We start from the raw sequence: 20428 nt of genomic DNA on the forward strand, positions 1-20428 counted from the left end.
TTAACCTAGCAACTAAGCATTGGTGTGAGAGATTGGAATATGAATAAGAGCAGCACTGAATAGCAAGATAAGTAAAAATACAAAGTAACAAAAAAATTGTAGCATCTCCGAACAATCATTTTTTTACCCCCCCATTTAGCTGGAAAGCGTAAGACGAAAAAGGCAAATAAATTAAAAATTATAATAATCGAAGACCACTTGAAAGTTTGCTACGAAATACTCACATACTAAAGGTAGCCTTAAAGTTGAAATACTCCTTTAACATCAGTCCGTTTGGCTTTCACTCCTTACTCTACGTATTTATTTTCATATTTATGCTGTCACAACTACAGAGGGAGTGTTGCAAAGTTTCCCAGATGTCCTTACTATACATAGCACAACTTTTTGGGCTCCAGTGGCAAGTAGAGCTAAGGCGATTGTCACACTGGGCATTTTAAGCTGTGGGAAGCAGTGACGGGTAGAGGGGCAATATGACTACTACCGTTTTCTGCCTGATGACGCAGTCGAAATGCCATATGTGATATATTCGCTTGAAAGGTTCACCTTGAAATTATGAACAATGACTTGATAAAGTATTCACACCTTTTAACAATTCTCTCGTACTGAGTGAGAAATCCCACACTGAAATATTTCTACCGGTTATATAGTTACTTTTGTACCACTGAAATGCAACATTCATTTTTTAATTGTGACATTGTTTTATATAAAAAACAAAACTAAAGTATTTAGTTTCTACTTTTTAGTACAGGTATTGGATCTGTTATCCAGAATGCTCGGAACCTGGGGTTTTTAACATTATAGCCAGAATCCAACATCCTGCTTTTCAGCTCTCTAACTCTGAGTTAGTCAGCGACTTGAAGAGGGGCCACATGGGACATAACTGTTCAGTGAGTTTGTAATTGATCCTCAGCATTCAGCTCAGATTCAAAAGCAAATGTTATGACCCGTGTGCCCCCCCTCGAGTCAAGGATTGGTTACTGCCTGGTAACCAATCAGTGAAAACCAAGAGAGCTGCAAAAGTTGTGTTCTGTTCTGTTACACATCCAGTCACTCCAGCCTTTATACATTACATTTTTTACTAACTAGATATATTAGACCCGGCTCTGTCCCCTCTATTTATAGACCCACCCTGCGATGATGTCACAAAAGGGACGGGGCAGGTGCAAGTCTATAAATTGACGGATCGGAAGCCAGCAGCATGAGCCAAAGACTTATTATGGTAGCCAGCCTGAACCTGCCCGACCCGTGTGTTTCAGGCCGGCCCACACGTTACTAATTTTCACTCATCCCTTTCTGCAGAGTTGCTCCAGATTGTTCAGCGTAGTCAGATGCTGCTTGTGCTCATCAATTTCCAAATAGTGCCAAAGATTCTTACTTGGACTGCGTTCAATCTATTGGTAACATTAGGCTTTTATTTGTGAGCACACGTTCTGCACCATATGCAAGGTGATTATCGGAGGTTGCCATAACCTAAAGCACATGGAAAGTAATTTTGCTGTTAGTGCTTTAAATATAAAACATTTGAGAGCAATGCAATTAATTCAGGATGTGTTCTATTCAGTAAAATGAGAGAATTGGTAACGGTTCAGAATGCTTTTGCAAGGCTCCATTTTCACTGGCATGGTAAAGGCTTAGTAAGAAAATAAGATTTGTTTTTTAGCCCTAACCAACATGTCTGAAACATATGTATAAATGCAGAAGCAAAGTTGCTGTAACATCTATTTTGTAATGTTTGTGTATGGTGTTAATTAATATGACAAGCAGAAGAACTGTTGCCATTACTATTTAGAAAAGGCATTTCACTAATCAGGGACATCTTGCATGTGACTGCATTATCACTTCTAAAAAAGCTTTGTACAAACTTGCCCGATGAAACCGTCCTCAGGCTCTATGTGTAAATTATGGGGTTTTTTTAATCGATTGGATGATGACATTTTCCCACAATGTTTAGCTGGAAAACTCTTAAGAAAAATAATTATTTAAAGGAGAACAAAACATTGAGTACAACCCCTAACCCCCCTTCACATGCCTCCCTCCCGTGCTTCACTAGGCACCCAGAGTTCTGTCTTCTGTCTGTGTTATCCGAGTCCTGCTATTTAACCTGTGTTATCTGCTATTTAACCTGTGTCATTTAGCCCTATTTCATCTTAAATTGATACGCCAATGGCTACACAGCAGCCTGTTTATATAAACCAGTGATGTCCAACGTCTGTGGTACTGAGGGATGGTCAAGGGCTAATAATGGACGCCAGTGTTGACAACTCCCTTTAAACCACACCAGCTTTAAACAACATTATCACAATAACTTTTATGACAATGTCCAAATTAATGGTAGCCCACCAAAAAAAACAGGTGGTTGGTACTCATTGCAGGGATATCATACATCACTATTGTGAAAATGTAAATCATATTAAAACATACCCTTAAATCCATATGTCTCCTCCCCTGTGGATACCACAGCCCCCCAGCAGATGATTAAACACCTCCAACAATCTCCAAATGCTAACAAACCACCAGAACAACCCCTACCAGGCTCAAGTCCCACAAGGAGCGTAGGACAGGCAGAGTATGACACACAGGGAGCATAGGGCAGGCAGAGTATGACACACAAGGAGCATAGGACAGGCAGAGTATGGTTCACACAGGGAGCATAGAGCAGGCAGAGTATGGCACACATACAGGGAGCACAGGGCAGGCAGAGTATGGCACATACAGGGAGCGTAGGGCAGGCAGAATTTAGTAGTAGATGGGGAAATCTATAAGACCACTCTAAGATGAACAGTTCATACTGTGCTACATACAGTGACACAATGCTGGTGCCTCTCCAGCTGTTTGTCGGAGGTGTAAACAATGTGGGCACTTTCAGTCTGAGGTGTGTACAGTACAGGGCTTTATGGGTGTGAACAATGCAGGATCTTAATGTCTGAATTTGAGGTGTAAACAATGCAGGGGCCAGTTAATCTCAGTACTGATACCTTTTAAAGCTTACAGAAGGTAAGCAGTCACAGCAGCCAGACTTTCATTTGGGGACCACACAAGAGGCAGTCTGGCCCGCAGGCCACCAGTTGGACAGCACTGATATAAACTATAGTAGTATTTGTGAAGTAAACACACCAGTTTTATCACTGCATATCAACAGTACATTATTTTTAATTACCTCAAGGCACTTTCATTTTTTTTAATATATATTACTGTTCCTTTAATGTACTTTTAGAAACAAGATATTCCAGCCTTATCATCCCTCTACTTTCCCATCAAAACAAATTCTTCTGTTGGTATTCTCCTGAGAGGCACAGTCTAAATGTATGGATTAATCACTGAACTGGAATCTGTCACCATATGTAGATGTGGGGAAAACATTTTTTTGGTCAGTTTGATCAGCACAGGGCCAGGGAACTTCTACTCTAACCAGCCTTAACTGCCCCATTTGCTCTGTCGCACAGCAGCATTTTTTAAAGGGACACTGTTATAGCCATAAATCTCAATTGTCTACAATGTGTAAAAAAAAATGTACACATCTGTTTGACAAAATGTTCTCTTTTAAATGGTCAATTAATGACCAACTAAGGGTTACAAAAGTGATAATTTAGGGCTAACCCCTTCTGTGTTCCTGACCTTACAGGAAAAGTATACCTTCAGATCAAATAATTACAGGAACAGGAAATAATGCAGGTAACAGGAAGAATTGTCGGAGAAAAAGGGGCCACTGCCCATTTACTTGCTGATGTAAGCTATCATGCAAGTGTGCCTTTGGTTGTCTGTGAGCACAGTGCATCATATGACCAAAGATGGTGTTAAGTATTTTTAGGGTGAAGACACACAGAGCCACTAGTAGCAGATACTTGTCACGGTTACAAAATAGATGGTTATAATTGCCTTTGCCAGGGTACTACATGTTTTTTTGCAGAGGCACTCAGTGTCGGACTGGGACACCAGGGGCCCACCAAAAACCTTAGGCTAGGGGCCCACTTTCAGTACTATTATTCTTCTTCTCCTAGTCTCTTTTCTTTACATACGGTAATCTTTTATTCCATCTGTTTAGCTTTGTTCTCATAGAAATAGGGAATGTCCATGAAATAGGCCAAATGTTTAGCAGCATGAGGGCCCTCTGACACCTGGGCCCACCGGGAGTTTTCCTGGTATCCCGGTGGGCCAGTCCAACACTGGAGGCACTTGTATTGTCTATGGCAGGGTATTTTGTAGCCACAAAAAATAGCTGCTGCTCCGGATTTACCAGTAGTAGCTACTTGTTGTAGCTACAAAATGCCTAAAAAATACTCTACCATAGACAATACTGAGAATTGCCTCTGCTAAAACACAAATAGTGTCTTGGCAAAGCCAATTACCACTATTTTGTAGCTGTGACAAGTAGCTGTTATGTGTCTTCACCATTAAATTACAGTTTATCCAATGGAACATACTGCTAGAAAAATATATTTTTTATGAAAAGGCTCTGTATATGGCACATTGTTTTACTGCATAAAAAGTTTCCTTTTTTTTTTTATGAATTAAAAAAAATAAATGGCCATTCACATGCCCTGAAGGTACAGTGTAAGGGCACCAGAGACCAAGCTGTTAAGGGTACTCGTGTAAAATAACATTGGGAAGGGGTGATTGTTATTAGAAGAATCACAAAGCAGCATCTCCTAATTAATTAGACTTCTAGCAGATACGATGGATTTATCATTAGCTCTTACACACCCACTCGTCACTTATTAGAACTCGTTGCTCATTATTCTCTCTTGCGTAAAAACAGCTTCTCTCCCCCAGATCCATCTGTCCTGTCACTGACTTGTTCCTGGTTGGTGCAGGCCATCTCTGCAATGCAGTAACGTACGATTCCTGCTGCCTTATTCTCCAAAAATATCATTTTAGGCAGGTGCCAATTGCTTCTGTAGCGAACAATTTAATACCACAAGTGTTTTTTGGTGATTTTATTAACCCATTCCTCCCTCTTAGGACAATCCGTGAAGCATCTCATACCCTATTCCTTCCAGGAATAGTACACAAAAGAATAAAGTATCAATTGTACTTATCTCTGTAGGGAAGTAATACCCCTTTCTGAGGCAAGAATTGGCCCAATTTTCCGTCTGCTTTCCGATGTGCTCTGCTAGCTTATTTAAGTCTGTTTGTGGCTCAAGATGTTTGACATGTTTAATATGTTTTCTTGTTTTAGCAGGTTGTGTACAAGAACTGTAACTTTGTTTAACATGTGTTCATAAAGTTTTAACAATTAACCAATGTAGAAACATTTTTCAGAAAATCAACCTTTGCATGAACACTTCTCTGTTTTAACACTTCTGGAGTGCTTCTAAAGTAAAACCATGATTAACTGTTACCCTGAAATGAAGGTGATCCGTCTCTAGCTTCTGCTAGCTGCAAGGCGCCCTTTATGGATGAGGTTGATGTACAGGGTCACTGAACTTGGCAGCAGAAGGCTTGTCTTGTCTCATTAGGCACAGTCCCCTAGTGATGTATGCCATGCTTGCTTGATGCTCTCAGGCGGGTATTTTTACCTTCTACCAGAGGATTTTTTGACGGGTTCTAAAGCTAAAACTGTGATTCTTCTCAGAGGCATGAGTCTTCTTCCAGCCATGGGCCATTTGTATTTATATATTATCTTATATAAAAAGATGGCTTGCCAGAGGACATCTGCCAGTCCTACAAATGTGTTTTATTTTTGTGGTGATGATAAATATTGTTTGAATCACCTTTCAGAAGCCCTTAAATGGATACAGTAGTTTTTTTTTGTTTTTTTTCATCCCAGTTTCCTTTCTCTTGTGCTTCCTGGATTTTTCAGGAGCAATTGAAAGATCATTGTTGCTGCCAGGCTTACTGGTTGTCAGAGCTGTTAAAGGGATACTGTCATGGGAAAAAAAATGTTTTCAAAATGAATCCGTTAATAGTTCTGCTCCAGCAGAATTCTGCACTGAAATCCATTTCTCAAAAGAACAAACAGATTTTTTTGTATTCAATTTTGAAATCTGACATGGGGATAGACATATTGTCAATTTCCCAGCTGCCCCAAGTCATGTGACTTGTGCTCTGATAAACTTCAATCACTCTTTACTGCTGTACTGCAAGTTGGAGTGATATCACCCCCCTCCCTTTTCCCCCCCAGCAGCCAAACAAAAGAACAATGGGATACATAACACAAGATAACAGCTGCCTGGTAGATCGAAGAACAACACTCAATAGTAAAAACCAATGTCTCACTGAGACACATTCAGTTGCATTGAGAAGGAAAAACAGCAGCCTGCCAGAAAGCATTTCTCTCCTAAAGTGCAGGCACAAGTCACATGACATGGGGCAGCTGGGAAATTGACAAAATGTCTAGCCCCATGTCAGATTTCAAAATTAAATATTTAAAAAATCTGTTTGCTCTTTTGAGAAATGGATTTCAGAATTCTGCTGGAGTAGCACTATTAACTAATGCGTTTGGAAAAAAACATGTTTTCCAATGACCGAATCCCTTTAATTACCGATGTGTTCTTGGCTTTCTAAGTGACAGATCACTCGTAATGAAATGCAAATTCAGGCATTATTCATAATCATTACCCATGCACACACCTTTGCTCATTATGGTATGAACCAATGCAAAACCAAACGGACTGTCAGCTCTGGCAAGCCATCTTTTTATATAAGATAATACATTTCCCTATGGCCCATGTCGGCGACTGCCTGAATGGCATCTACAACATGTGACAATGGAGGCCACGCTCCTGGCATGCTACAGATATAGTCAAATGGAACATGTCTGGGCTTTCCAGCAGTTTGTATTCCTCAATCATGCAGACCGTGAAAGCAGTATGCAGAACTCTTGACTGGTTGGATCATTTCTGTTATGACCATAAAGTGCAAGTGGTTACTGAGCATTGCCCGCACTACGGCATGTCTACAATATTTCCACTTTCATAGACACAGACCTTCTGCTGCCTTGTTTCACTAATTCAACTGTGTGCAACCTGTGGCCTTACAGCTACTGCTCTTCAACTTCCCACCGATGCACAGCGAGGGATACTGGGAGCTGTAGTTCCACTTCAGCTGGAAAGCCACTTCTATCTAGCTATTACAGACATGTGCAAGATAACAAAACTAGCCAGCCTTTGAATATCAAATAGAAAATCTTATTTCTTCCTTTTTGCTGTAATATGCAGAAGTTGTGGTTGATCGCTTTAAGGATGTGTGTCATCAGTAGCGTTTCTCTGCAGACATGCTAGCTGGTTTTAGTATGACATAGACAGTGATATGCTGAGATCTGCACTCGGTATTTTTGTGGTTTTTGAATTCTTTAGCTTTTTATTCAGCTGCAATGTGGTTGCCGGAGTCTCATTTACCCTAGCAACCAAGCAGCGGTTTGAATAAGTCTTATGAATAGGAAAAGGCCTGACTAGAAAGATACAGAATAAAAAGTAGCCATAAGAATAGCTTTGTGATATCATTTGAAAGCTGAAAAGAGACATAGTAGGAAAAATTAAAATAATAAAAATGAAGAAAAGTTGAAATGAAAGTTACTAGGAATTGGATATTCTTTATAAGGGTAAAAGATCATTTAGAGGTGAACTGCTCCTTTATTTAAAAAAAAAACCCTTGAGATTAAACCACATACCACTTTGTCGCTTTTACTGTCTAACCATTTGCAATGCATGTCTGCAGGGAATCTGCTGGGTTTTCCAGTAGATGATCCTTGCCATGATTCCACCACATAAGCTATGGACTTGCTTTATATTTGAAATCAAAAAAAGGAAGGAATAATCATTTAAAATCTCAACTACTGAGTTCTTTGCATGGGGTAAAGCGGGAGAGCTTTCTAATATCACCCCATTTTCTTCCACCTTTATCGACTGTCTCCTCTGCAGAATACCCATGTAACCCCCACTGTGCATGGTTAAGCTTTTCTCCCTGTTGGCTTCACTGCAGGATTAACTAATATCCTCTATACCCCCCAATCTGTTCAATGCATGTTGATTAAATAAAAAGTAATGGGAGACTTGCAGCTTCTGCCAATAATAGTGCTCGACTTGTCCCTTCCCCTGTTCCTCCAGGAAAGGAAGTACTTCAAAGGCTTCTTTGCAAAAGTAAGTTAAACGCGCGTCTGTGCTTAAAGTAATGAGGAGTTACTCACTGTTACTGCGCTATCTCGCTGTATGGCATTCCTTGCATCATATCCTTACCTACCTGGCTGCAGGATCATTTCTACTGAACGATTTGCCCATTGTGGCATATTTTTTGTTTCTACTTTCACAGTTAAGTCTCATAATTAAATAATATATACACGCTCCACTGTATTTCACTGACATTGGTGGAAAATGTAATGGCACTACATCTCAGCCTGTGGAAAAGCAGAGAACCAGCCCCTATGTTGCAACCTGTACCTGGAACCACTGCGTTGGCCTCGGTGCAGGCACATGTGGTGGATTTCAGTACGAAAATACTAGAGTTTGTGGTTTGGAGCCAAAATCCCCTAAGTGTGCCAGCACCCAGGCAGATGCAATGGTTCAGGTGCAGGTAAAGAAGAAAGCTAATGATTCTTGGCCTGAGCTTTTCCACAAGCCGACATCAACCCTGTGTGGTGTAAGCCTTATGCATTCCAGATCATCCTTTATTTATATTAGGGATGCACCAAATCCAAGATTCAGTTCTTTTTCAGCAGGATTTGGATTCGGTTGAATCCTTGTGCCAGGCCAAACCAAATCCCAATTTGCACATGTAAATTAGGGGCGGGAAGGAATATCATGTGATTTTCATCAAAAAAACGGGGAAATACATTTTTTCTCCACTTTCTTTCCAGCCCCTTATTTGCATATACAACTTTGGTTAGGTATTCAGCTGAATCTTTTACGAAGGATTCAGGGATTCGCCTCAATCCCAATTAGTGGATTATATACCCCTGCCCCCCAATCCCTGGGAAGACTATAGAAACTGTCTGCTCTGGTGTTAAGTGTTTTCCCTGAAGTCAGTGGGATATGGCAGGTTGTGATTTAAGATTCTTTTGAACCATCAGCCTAAAAATGTTTAGCGCAAATTTACTGGTGAAGTAACTCCTTATTCAGGTGTGTCGGATTCTTAACAGTTATGCAGATATTTGTAATGAATTTAATACAGAATTATTTCCATTGCAGAAATGTTTGATGTGTTTAACGTTCAAGGCGCTGCTCTCTCTTTTCCTCCTTGCGTTGTTTCTATAATTCTAGCTTCCCGCTAGGTGTCTGGAGAAGCATGGATCCTGGGCTTGTGGGGACTACTTTTATTGTGTGGTGTACTGTGTGTATTTTCACTTTTTTCAGTCCATAACTGCAGTCCAACAATCAACGTGAAAATCTTTTTCTCTTTCTTTTTAAAGAGCGGCAAGAAAGCAATCAAGGCTGTCCTGTGGGTTTCAGCTGATGGACTCCGTGTTGTGGATGAGAAGACAAAGGTTGGAACATAAAAACAATTGCAATCACCCCCTTATCTCCCATTGTAACTGCTATTATAATTATTGAGAAGCATGAATAGTAGTGTTTCTAACAATTCTGCGTTACATGCAGTTAGCCCTTGTCTTATGTATGGTTCACTCTCTGTCTCATAGTGTCAATTTTATTATTTAACTTTTTTGTCATTTCCTTGGGCTCTAATGGTTTTATAAAATGACTTGAGAATGGCTACACCTGACAAAGACCCTGTTCTCTCCAGAACAGTTTTCCAGCCAGATGGGAGGGGAAAAAATATATGTATAGGTAACTACTTCTTGCTGAAGCTGCTGGCAGCTAATTTTATAATCTTTCTAAAATCACTTTTTTGTACTAGATATAGTGTGTAATGGGGGTTTTTTTTAACATAGAGAAAATGCAAAAACAGTGATGTTTGCAGATACATGCAACAAAAGGATTAAAGGAGGAATTCACCACCAGTAAATGTATTGTTTTCAGCCTATACATTACAGACAATGCATTGTTTTCCTTTAAAAGAGAACTAGGTTAGTTTTCTGCCCCTTATGTCTATTACCGAAAGTTTGGAATCCATGAAACTATTGGACAGTGGCTATAAATGACCATGTTTTGACATTTTTTAACCTTGAAAACATTTGTTAGCAGCGTCCCCTCTTACCAATCATACTCCCTGCCCTTAATATTTGAGTGCACTTAAAGGGATACTGTCATGGGAGAAAAAAAATACAAAATGAATCAGTTAATAGTGCTGATCCAGCAGAATTCTGCACTGAAATCCATTTCTCAGATTTTTTTTATATTCAATTTTGAAATCCAACATGGGGCTAGACATATTGACAATTCCCCAGCTGCCCAAGTCATGTGACTTGTGCTCTTATAAACTTCAATCACTCTTTACTGCTGTACTACCAATTGGAGTGATATCAACCCCCTCCCTTTTGCCCCCAGCAGCCAAGCAAAAGAACAATGGGAAGGTAACCAGATAGCAGCTCCCTAACACAAGATAACAGCTGCCTGGTAGATCTAAGAACAACACTCAAAACAATAGTAAAAACCCATGTCCCACTGAGACACATTCAGTTACATTGAGCAGGAAAAACAGCAGTCTGCCAGAAAGCATTTCTCTCCTAAAGTGCAGGCACAAGTCACATGACCAGGGGCAGCTGGGAAATTGACAAAATGTCTAGCTCTTTTGAGAAATGGATTTCAGTGCAGAATTCTGCTGGAGTAGCACTATTAACTGATGCATTTTGAAAGAAACATGTTTTCCGATGACAGGATCCCTTTAATGTATAACATTATAATTGCTTCTCTAACATATAAGTAATACTTCTAGGGGTAGTTCACCTATAAATATATATTGACATGGTGTACATAATGACAATCTAAGAAAATTTTTGATTAGTTTTAAAAGGAGAAGGAAATGTGAAACCTACAAGGGTATCAAATGTTAGACACCCCCTGAGTGATTCTAATCACTTACCTGATACTCCGGGTTGTTGCTTCTGGCCTGGGTACTTCTGCCTAACAGTTGGCAGCCACCAGTGATTTAATCTTTCCCTTCTCTTTTAGTTTTTTTCTCTGTGGCATTGTAATTTCAATCATTTTTATATGTTTGGTTTGGCCCATTTAACCTTGCAGCCAGTCAGTGGTTAAAATGGACAATTGGAGGTGGAATAGGAGGGTTTATGAACAGAAAGGTAAATCTGACTATGAAGATTTTCATTCATCCAGGTCATGGTATATCTAATATAAGTAATTCAAAAACAATCATCGACTAATCTTCCACTAATCTAATCACAACGGCACATTGTAACTCTTCAGAGAGGTGACATCTGAAATTCACAGAGGTGTTGATTCTCAGATGTCCCCTCTCTGAAGAGTTACAATGTGCCATTGTGATTGGATTAGTGGAAGAGTTTCTATGCCGAGAACTTCCCACAACAGTCAATTGAACTGAAGAAACTGCTCGGATGAGTAGTGAAACGTCTTCATTAATTACTCAGCAAGTCCAGCTGTTTTTTGAATTACTTATATTAGAGAAAGGTAAATCGTTAAAAAAATGATGATATAAATAGCCTCAAAATGATTGTAGGTTGCCAGTCATTGCAGACTCCAGCCACCATATAAAGAGAGGAGAAATGCAAATGAATAAAGCATACAAAAATAGAAAAGAAAACCAACTGCAGATTGTCACATAATATCACTGTCTACATCATGGTAATAGTTCTAAGGTGAACTACTCCTTTTAAGGACAGTAAAAACCAACAGTGTACCCACTTTTAACAATTTGGATAGTCTTGGTTCCTGAATTGGTAGTGGGAAACATGGGGCAGGGTGACCCAAATAATTCATTTTTAAAAGCTAGATCATTATTTTTGGTTTAGTATTTGGGAGGCATAAAGTTTTTGTGAACATCAACTACACCTTTAAGTACAATCTGAACATATGCCCCAGCCTCATTTTATTCTTAATAAAACTCGTGTGGTGGTGATCTGAAGAAGGCAGATCACCGTAGAACCTTCCAGTTGCTGAAATGGAGTGTCTGATCCCATATATGACAAGTGTCTGAAGTGTCTAAATGGTCATAAAGATTTCAGTGTCAATAACATGAACGCCATTTGTACGACCGCTTGTTAACTTATAGCAGTGAGGTGCCACCTTCTGGCAGAACACAGTGAATGTTTTTCTGTACTTATATTTGTGAATTTTTCATTGATCTTCTAAAGTCCCTAATGTTTTGTTTTGTTTTAAATTTCAGGATCTTCTGGTTGACCAGACTATTGAGAAAGTCTCTTTCTGCGCTCCAGATAGAAATTTTGACAGAGCCTTTTCTTATATCTGTCGTGATGGCACAACTAGGCGATGGATCTGTCACTGCTTCATGACTGTTAAAGATACGGTCAGTACACTTTGTCTGTTTGCACTTCAACAGTGGATTAACAATCCTTAGAAAGAATTTGTGAAATGAAGGCTAGCATTATATTATAATCATGCCCCCCACCCAAATTTGTTACTCTTAAATCCATTTCTGTAGTAGTTCACTGCAAGTATGGGACACACACACACACATATATACATATATATATATATATATATATATATATATATATATATATATATATATATATATATATATATAAATTCCCGTTTCTCTTGCACATTAGCAGTCCTATTAAACACAGTAGACTATGATTCAGTCTGGGCATCAGAGAAATGGATAACTGACTATACCTTGAACCATGGTTTCCACTGACACATGTCAGTGGGGAGTCACTGTAACTTTCCTTCAGTCAGTTGAATGAATACATACTCACCTGTCCGTATCTAGCTCCATGCCAGAGATAGATCAGACAATCCGAGACTAACAAAGTTTGCACAGATGCAGTATCCCAGAGCAACTAATATAATCTTTGTTTTTGAACAGGTGACCAGTGAATGTTATAAATGATTAGATCCATGGCAAACTTTACACCTTTTATTAGCAGTTCACCGACATCATGATTTCATGGATAAGGAAAGCACATTTCACTATTAGGAACCCCCTCCATGAAATAAATTGCTAAGTTTTTAAGTTTTGCTAAATTTTTTCACCAGGCTGGTGCTCCTGATCACTTCGCTGGTGTTTTATTTACCTATGTCCCCAGCATCCCTAGAACAGATTCTTATTCGTGCCTGTGAAGTAGTGTAAACCCAGCAAGTTATACTCTATTACACATGATCAGTCGCCAAAGCCTGAGCAACGATAACGTCAAGGTAAAAAAATGGCACGGCAGTTTTGCCACAAGCAGGTGCAGTTTTCTCTGAAAAGGAGAACCAACATGAGATAAAAGGGTAGCAATCTATTTCACTGGGGTGCCTAACATTTTGCCCTCACTAGTGAAATAGGCTTATTCCCTGGTTGCATTTCTCATTAGCTGGAGCACATTTTCCAGCACTGTCTGCACACTGGGACCACATCTAGACTAGAAGCTGCAAATGGAAATAGTGATGTCACAGACATGAATAAGTGAATAAAACCTTATGATATCAATGGTCTGCCCTGTACCTTTGTTTCAGTGTATGTATCTCTTTTACAGGGAGAGAGGCTCAGCCATGCTGTTGGATGTGCATTTGCCGCTTGTCTGGAGAGGAAGCAGAAGCGGGAAAAGGAGTGTGGCGTGACGGCTACATTTGACGCCAGCAGAACTACTTTCACCCGGGAAGGCTCTTTCAGGGTGACCACAGCCACAGAGCAAGCTGAGCGAGAGGAAGTCATGAAGCAGATACAGGAATCCAGGAAAGGTAATATATGTTTATGTGTAATGAGATTTCAATGTGACTAAAGTGAAGTGGGTTACGCCAGACAGATTATATGGTTATTAGAAAACTGTCACAAACTATAGTTGAACAAAGCAGAGTCCATTTATATGTGCTGTCCAGAGAGCAGACTTATCTGTGAGACTCTATCAATGATGGACACATAGGGACATTAACATTCAGCCCCATTAGACTTGAGTTTGCAGCCTATCTCCCTGTGTGTAGGGCACACTCCAACAGGCCAGATATTAATCAGAAAGGTTTTCAAATCCCATCAGACCAGGAACACGCCAGTACACTGCGGTCCTTGTCCAGCAGGTCTTAGTAGGCCCCAGAATGGGGTGACCAAATCGTTCCCAGATTCACTCCTGGTTACCTTGCAAATCTTGCCAGATACCTTTACATCTAAGCTGTGGGCTTTCCAATAAGAAGCAGAAACAGGAAGTTAGAAAATGAAAGGGGTTTTATTTTCTTGTTTATTGCAATAAATAACAAAAGCCATAAATATCTCTTTATTAAAGCAATAGGAAAGTTCAGCACAAACTGTTGAAAAGGGGTGCACTAGGGTGTACTTTTGTGATCACTGCTAAATGCTTTTTTAATGGAACCTTGTGTTTGACGGTCTTAAAATTGTCACTGAAAAATCTATTTATCCAGTACGTGTATTACACAATTTTACACAATTATCTTAGCTTTATGTTAGAATTGATATAAATGCAATGTTTGTTTTGTGTTAACACATTAACAAGATTTTCTTGCTGCCAGGATTGATTAAATGTTGCATTGTCTTGGATTTGCAGAGATGGAAGTGAAAGTACCAGCAGCACCAGCAGTACCCTCTACAATTGCATTTTCTGCTCCAACTCCAGTACTGCCATCCTCTCCAACCTCCGAGGTGTTTGCAGTCCAGGATCTGAACAACCCGCATGCAATCCCTCGAAGGCATGCAACCGTGGAACAGCTTGCCAGGCAGGGCTCCTTCCGGGGTTTCCCTGCTCTCAGCCAAAAAATGTCCCCATTCAAGCGTCAACTTTCGTTACGGATCAATGAGCTGCCATCAACTGTTCAAAGAAAATCTGACTTTCAAGCCACAAATCCAGGTTAGACCATTCACCTGTACGTTAAACAATAATTGTATATATATGATGTGCTAGTGTAAAACATATACATGTATAACCACTTTTGGGCTTATCCTCTGGCTAGTGTGTGGATTACAAGACCTAATTGGCACCTAAATTTGGTCACAATTTCAACAATTTTTTTTACAAGTGGTCATTGTGATTAGTCAAGGGATTTTGAGCAGTTTGGCCAATGGATCAAGTGCAGAAAAGCTGCAGGGGCACATCTTATAACGATGCTGTAATTTGTTCATGCATCTACATCCAAAATGCAGTGTATTTCAAGTAAAGTAAAAGTCAGACACCATCTTGTGTGATGAATCCGCAGCATGCAGTGTTCCCTTCTGACAGGCATGTTGCGTCGGATGGCAAATCTTCCATGTAGTTTACACATCTGATTTTTGTATCCGTCCCATTATATTTTAAGCCATGCAAAACCACATTTGACTAGGATACAATCTGTCTATCTGACACCATCCTATACAGTATATTCTCCTGTGTAGTTAAGCCCTTAGTCCCTGATGCAGCACATCACCTTGTTGTAGGATATAATGTAAATATTTACAGCGCCGGATGTGCTGGGCGGGCGCCCCTAGGCCACGCGGTCCTAGCGCCCACCCACACTACCGCACGCAGGCTGGGGAGCAGCGCGTCCTCAGTGCTCCCCATAGAGCGCCTGGGCGGCGTGCCACCCCCAAAAATGTGCCGCCCTAAGCTTGGGCCTATGTGGCCTCGCCACAAATCTGGGCCTGAATATGTATGTGGGATATTGATGTCATTTTAAGTGTGTACCCCTACCTGTTATTTAAGCTGACCTATTGGTGTGATGCACTTGCTTTTACCTATGTGGTTCCGTTTGTTAGACCATTCTCTCTCTAAGCTTGCTTTGCTTATAAGGTGAAATATTGCTCATGTTGGCTGTGTGATATTTTAGTTGTAGAGATGGAAGGAGAAAACGACAGCATAAGTGCCCTGTGTTCCCAGATCACAAACACGTTCAGCATACCACCGGAGGATCCGTTCACATCTGCACCCATGACTAAAGCCACCACACCACAGTCCCCACCTTTTGAAGGTTTGTAAGCCAGCGTGATTCACAGTTCTAATGAACGCTTCACTGTAGCCCCTTGTAGTGGCATTTTATTCAAATAGCATTATTGTTGTAGTTCTATGTCACCTTATTCATTCCAATGATATTGAACGGCCGAACTGAAAAATGAACTCTGCTTCTCAGTGGGCACCCTCGGAGGGCTGTACTGCTTCAGCACACTGGAAAAAACTTTATTACATTTATTGTCCAATACAAACTCACAATTTCTTCAACTGTAAAAAATATTTTCTTTTCTTTTTTTTTTTTTACCTATTTGCACCTATCAATACCTGATCTTCATTCAAACAGTATATAAAGATAAAGGAATCTAATAAAAAGGAGACATTTACTTTTCATTCATTTATTAAAAATATCTATAACAGATGTCATAGGTGCACCATTGTCTCTAATACCTGCTATTGCCTTGGCAGAAACAACCCCAACTCTCTACAGTCTCTGACATTAACTGGGAGATTATTATTTTCCTTTCCTCCACGCAGAACTCTTTCAGCTGTGCAATGAGGGGTTTCTTTTAGGGATTTTGACTTTCTCATTAAGTCAAAGACTTTTTCCACATGCAAAATGTTCCTTTATGCTTCTTTGCATTACACTATTGATAAATACCCTGTGCCATTTACATTTTGTTGTTATATGATATCAACTTTATCTTTCAATATTGTTGAAATGAAGATCAAATCAGTGCATGTGTGGGTATTTGTATGATAAACATGCATTGTGTCGGCCTGTTTGAAGTCACTGCTCAGCTTATAGCATGTTTGTAACTGCCTCTGTTTTTATGTGTGCCCCAGCAGAACTAACATGTTCTTTTGTGCTCATTTTTAGTAAATGGCACTGCCTCTGCATTCATTTTGCCTCCTCCTACACCAACACCAGTCTCTGTAACCACTGCAGCAGCACCTGTGCGTGAGACCAACCCTTGGGCAAATGCTCCCGCAGCTTCTAACTTACCAACCACTACCACTGGAGCACTGCATGCTGTAGCCCCCTTAGGTGGTAAGACAACCGTGTGCTTGTTTTTGTTCCACAGCATAAAATACGACATACAAAACTAAAGAAATATTTAAATTAAGTACATGAGTCAGGCAATGATATTGTATACCCTTTAGATAAATAGCATTGCTAAAGGAAGTTAACCTTATGATGGAGTTACAAGAACAGTAAGGATGTTGGCATTATGTATATTTAAAAAAACTACTTATAAATTGTTTTATCTTGGGCAAAACAAGATGTGTCAGATGGTGCTAATCAGTGAGGCCAATTATGATTGATTGCATTTCTGGCAACACCATGGAAATTCTAGGTTTGCCCATCAGATTCTTTAGACGGTAGTGTTTGGGCTGAATCTCTGGACATTAATCACTAAATAAAAGAATCCTAGCAAAGTAACATCAGCTCAAAAATGACTTTGCAAGCCACTGGAGCATTTTATAGCCACTACTGTAGCTGTCAGAAGGTGGAAGCTGCAGGTTAAGGCTTACAGATATGTTTTATTATGAAGTCCGTAAGGCCACATTGGCAGTTTTAATGGACAGACTGATTGTAGATGTTATTAAGTTCCACAAAGGAAGATAAGTAGATGAATAGGGTAGTGTGGCTTTTTTTTGTTATACTTCCTATTGCAGTCTCTTTCTTAACATATTTTGTGTTTTTGAAGAATTATGGAACATACATTGAAATGGAAAGGAAAACAATCCTACTGTAGGCATTGGTACTATGTAGGAGACTAAGCTAAATTCCTTTCAACACATGACCTATAAAAGGGATGAGGTGATACTGTGAGTACTTACTGTTTTAAACTATGTTTTCTCAGGTCCTGGGACTTCAACTGGTATTCACCAATCAAACCACAAGCGAACACCCTCTGAGGCAGACCGCTGGCTTGAAGAGGTATCCAAAACAATCCTGCAAAGACAGTCTCCAGTCCCCACAGTCCAAACGCAGCCTCTAGTACAACCTGTCCTTGCTGCACCACAGCCTAACCAACCTTACATGGCCAATGCTTATGCGGCCCCACAGCCTATACCTGTCTCTGTTGTCCCAAGCCTGCACCCTCCCTTCATGACTGTGCAGCCACCGTACTCTGTAGCCAATGGAATGAGCTACCCAGCTTCCAGTGTTCCAGTTGTTGGCATCACCCCTTCTCAAATGGTAGCTAATGTTTTTGGAGTTGCAGCTCCACAGGTATACCAGCATAAGCCATCTCCAAATTTAGCCACACAACAGACCTATCCAACTTATGAAGCATCCAGTGCATCCAGCAGTCCATTCTTTAAGCCTCCTGCCCAACAACAAAATGGCTCTGTTGCTTATAATGGGGTTGGAAGTAGTGGCTGGGAATTGGGAGCCAAGAACCAACAAGCTCCAGTAGCTCCTCCTCCTGTAGACCCATTTGAAGCTCAGTGGGCATCTCTTGAAGGAAAATCTAGAGCACGTGCAAACCCATCCCCCACGAATCCTTTCTCTAGTGACCTTCAAAAGACTTTTGAAATTGAATTATAGAGCCGAGCAAACAAAAACACAGTCTCTTTGGGGAGTAGTGGCGTTCAAAGGATTCCAAGAGTCTTTTCTCACAAATCCGTCTCCTTAGACTTACACAGAAAAGGACCAAGAGGGGGGCATGACAATTCCATTGGACAGTAACTGCAATGGAGGTGTACAGGAAATATTAAAAAAAAAACATTCCCACAGATTTCATCTTACCCTGTGTTGGCACAGAAAATCAAAGAAGAACCTGAAGAGAGGATATGGCAAGGCGAAAAGCAAAACTGGCCACCCACTGGAGACATGACACTCTGCAGAGAACCACTGCAGTGCCTGAGCTTCCATATTAAAAGATCTGTGTAAATATGTGTGGAGACTGAAGGGGGCGGGGGGGGGGGAATGTTTAACTGCCTTTTACGCCAAAGGAGGCTGAAGCACACTGTTGAGTATTGCATTACAGCCCGCTCTGGCAGCAAAGGGCTAAAGCCAAAATCTTTATTTTTATGCATTACGAATATTTTAAATAGCGTGGGTTAATCCATAAGTTTGTAAGTAATCTTGCCAAAGGTTAAACGAAGCTGGAAAAGTTCCGTTGTCATTAATTGTATATAAGATGTAGCTGCTAATTCCTAAAGAACTGGACTGGCTGTGGTTTTATTTTTCATGCGCTTCAGGCCACCTTCCTTGTATGTAGCACATTGCTTTAAACAATCACAACCACGAGAAATGTCTCTGTTCTACTTTTACCGAAAATGGACGCGCAGTATTGCATGGTGTAACAACCATAGCGAAATATTTTGTTTCTTTCCTGTAATTGGATATTACACATGAAAGATATATATATATATATATTCTCTATATAAATGTTTCTTTTTGGCATACCGCTGGACCTTTTATATATGTATACTTATATATATTTATATATTAATATATATGATTATATATATTAATATATATTTTAGACTTTTAATACCACTATGATCTAATGCACAGAAGACTTTATTTTATTCTCATTATTGACTTCCACTGTTTCTGTAAATTCTTTTCATTCATAGGTTGTTTTTTTTTTTTTTGTATACCTCAAATCATCTTAAGCACACACTCTTCTTTATGTGTAAATGTTGGTTTCGCATCTATGTGTATATTTGTACTGATTTACAGTCTTCTTTAACAAATAAATGTTGGTGGTGGAAAAAAAACCCTCTTCTTGTGGTTTTCTTGTTCTTGGCCAATTTTACCTTTTTCAAAATTATTTTTACTTTTCTGTATCAAATTTCATGCTTCCATATCCCAGGTTTATATTTTTCTTGTCCAGTTACTAAACCTTTTAATGTTCTTCTGTGTGTAGAGTAAACCTAATGGTTTATTAGACCATTAAGCTGCAATACTATTCCAGTGTATTTGTTTGTTGCATCTAAGGGGAGAGACACACGGTCAGATTCGGGGAGATTAGTCGCCGGCGACAAATCTCCTCTTCTTTGGGGGCGATTAATCTCCCCGAACTTCTTTTCTGCCGGCTAGAATGAAAATCGATACAGAAGATCCCGGAAGTTGCCTCACAAGGAAACTTTGGGCGACTTTGGAAAACGAAGCGCTCCGAGTGTCATCCCGCCAGGATTTACATTCTAGCCTGCGGAAAGGCAGTTCAGGGAAATTAGTCGCCCCGAAAAAGAGGAGATTGGTCACCGGGCAACTTATCTCCCCGAATCTGACCATGTGCCCTAAGAAAAGTCTTTATTTGCTAAGAGGCAATTTAAATAAATAAGAAAATGACTGTATGAACAGAATACCTTTTTTGTAAAAAGAGCCTTATGGATGACCGAATGCTTCAAAACTCTTCTATGTAACTTGGGGCAGATTCTGTGTATGGCTGTGTGGGTTAATTAATTGAAAAGATGGATCCACTCGGGAGCTAAAGGAGGAATAAAACACAATTGCTTCCTTTATCCAAGCCACACAAATTGAGTTTTACACTTACGATCACTCCC

The 20428-nt window shown here is 40.0% G+C and overlaps 1 protein-coding gene across 7 annotated transcripts in view; it reads left to right on the forward strand.

Moving 5' to 3' along the window:
- Positions 1-19639, forward strand: part of numbl.L (numb homolog-like L homeolog) — a 61641-nt gene extending 42002 nt beyond the window's left edge. For 5 of the 7 annotated variants that reach the window (XM_018231063.2, XM_018231068.2, XM_018231064.2 and 2 more), the window contains 8 exons: positions 8046-8078; positions 9344-9418; positions 12193-12333; positions 13511-13715; positions 14531-14830; positions 15783-15923; positions 16782-16952; positions 17770-19639. In XM_018231063.2, the coding sequence (XP_018086552.1) occupies positions 8046-8078; positions 9344-9418; positions 12193-12333; positions 13511-13715; positions 14531-14830; positions 15783-15923; positions 16782-16952; positions 17770-18458 (1755 nt within the window). In that variant the 3' untranslated portion in view covers positions 18459-19639. The remainder of the gene's footprint in view (positions 1-8045; positions 8079-9343; positions 9419-12192; positions 12334-13510; positions 13716-14530; positions 14831-15782; positions 15924-16781; positions 16953-17769) is intronic. The other 2 variants (XM_018231071.2, XM_018231070.2) reach the window with 2 other exon arrangements.
- The last annotated feature ends 789 nt before the right edge of the window (positions 19640-20428 follow it).

The sequence above is a fragment of the Xenopus laevis genome, chromosome 8L, assembly GCF_017654675.1.
Source record: "Xenopus laevis strain J_2021 chromosome 8L, Xenopus_laevis_v10.1, whole genome shotgun sequence".
Lineage (NCBI taxonomy): Eukaryota > Metazoa > Chordata > Amphibia > Anura > Pipidae > Xenopus > Xenopus laevis.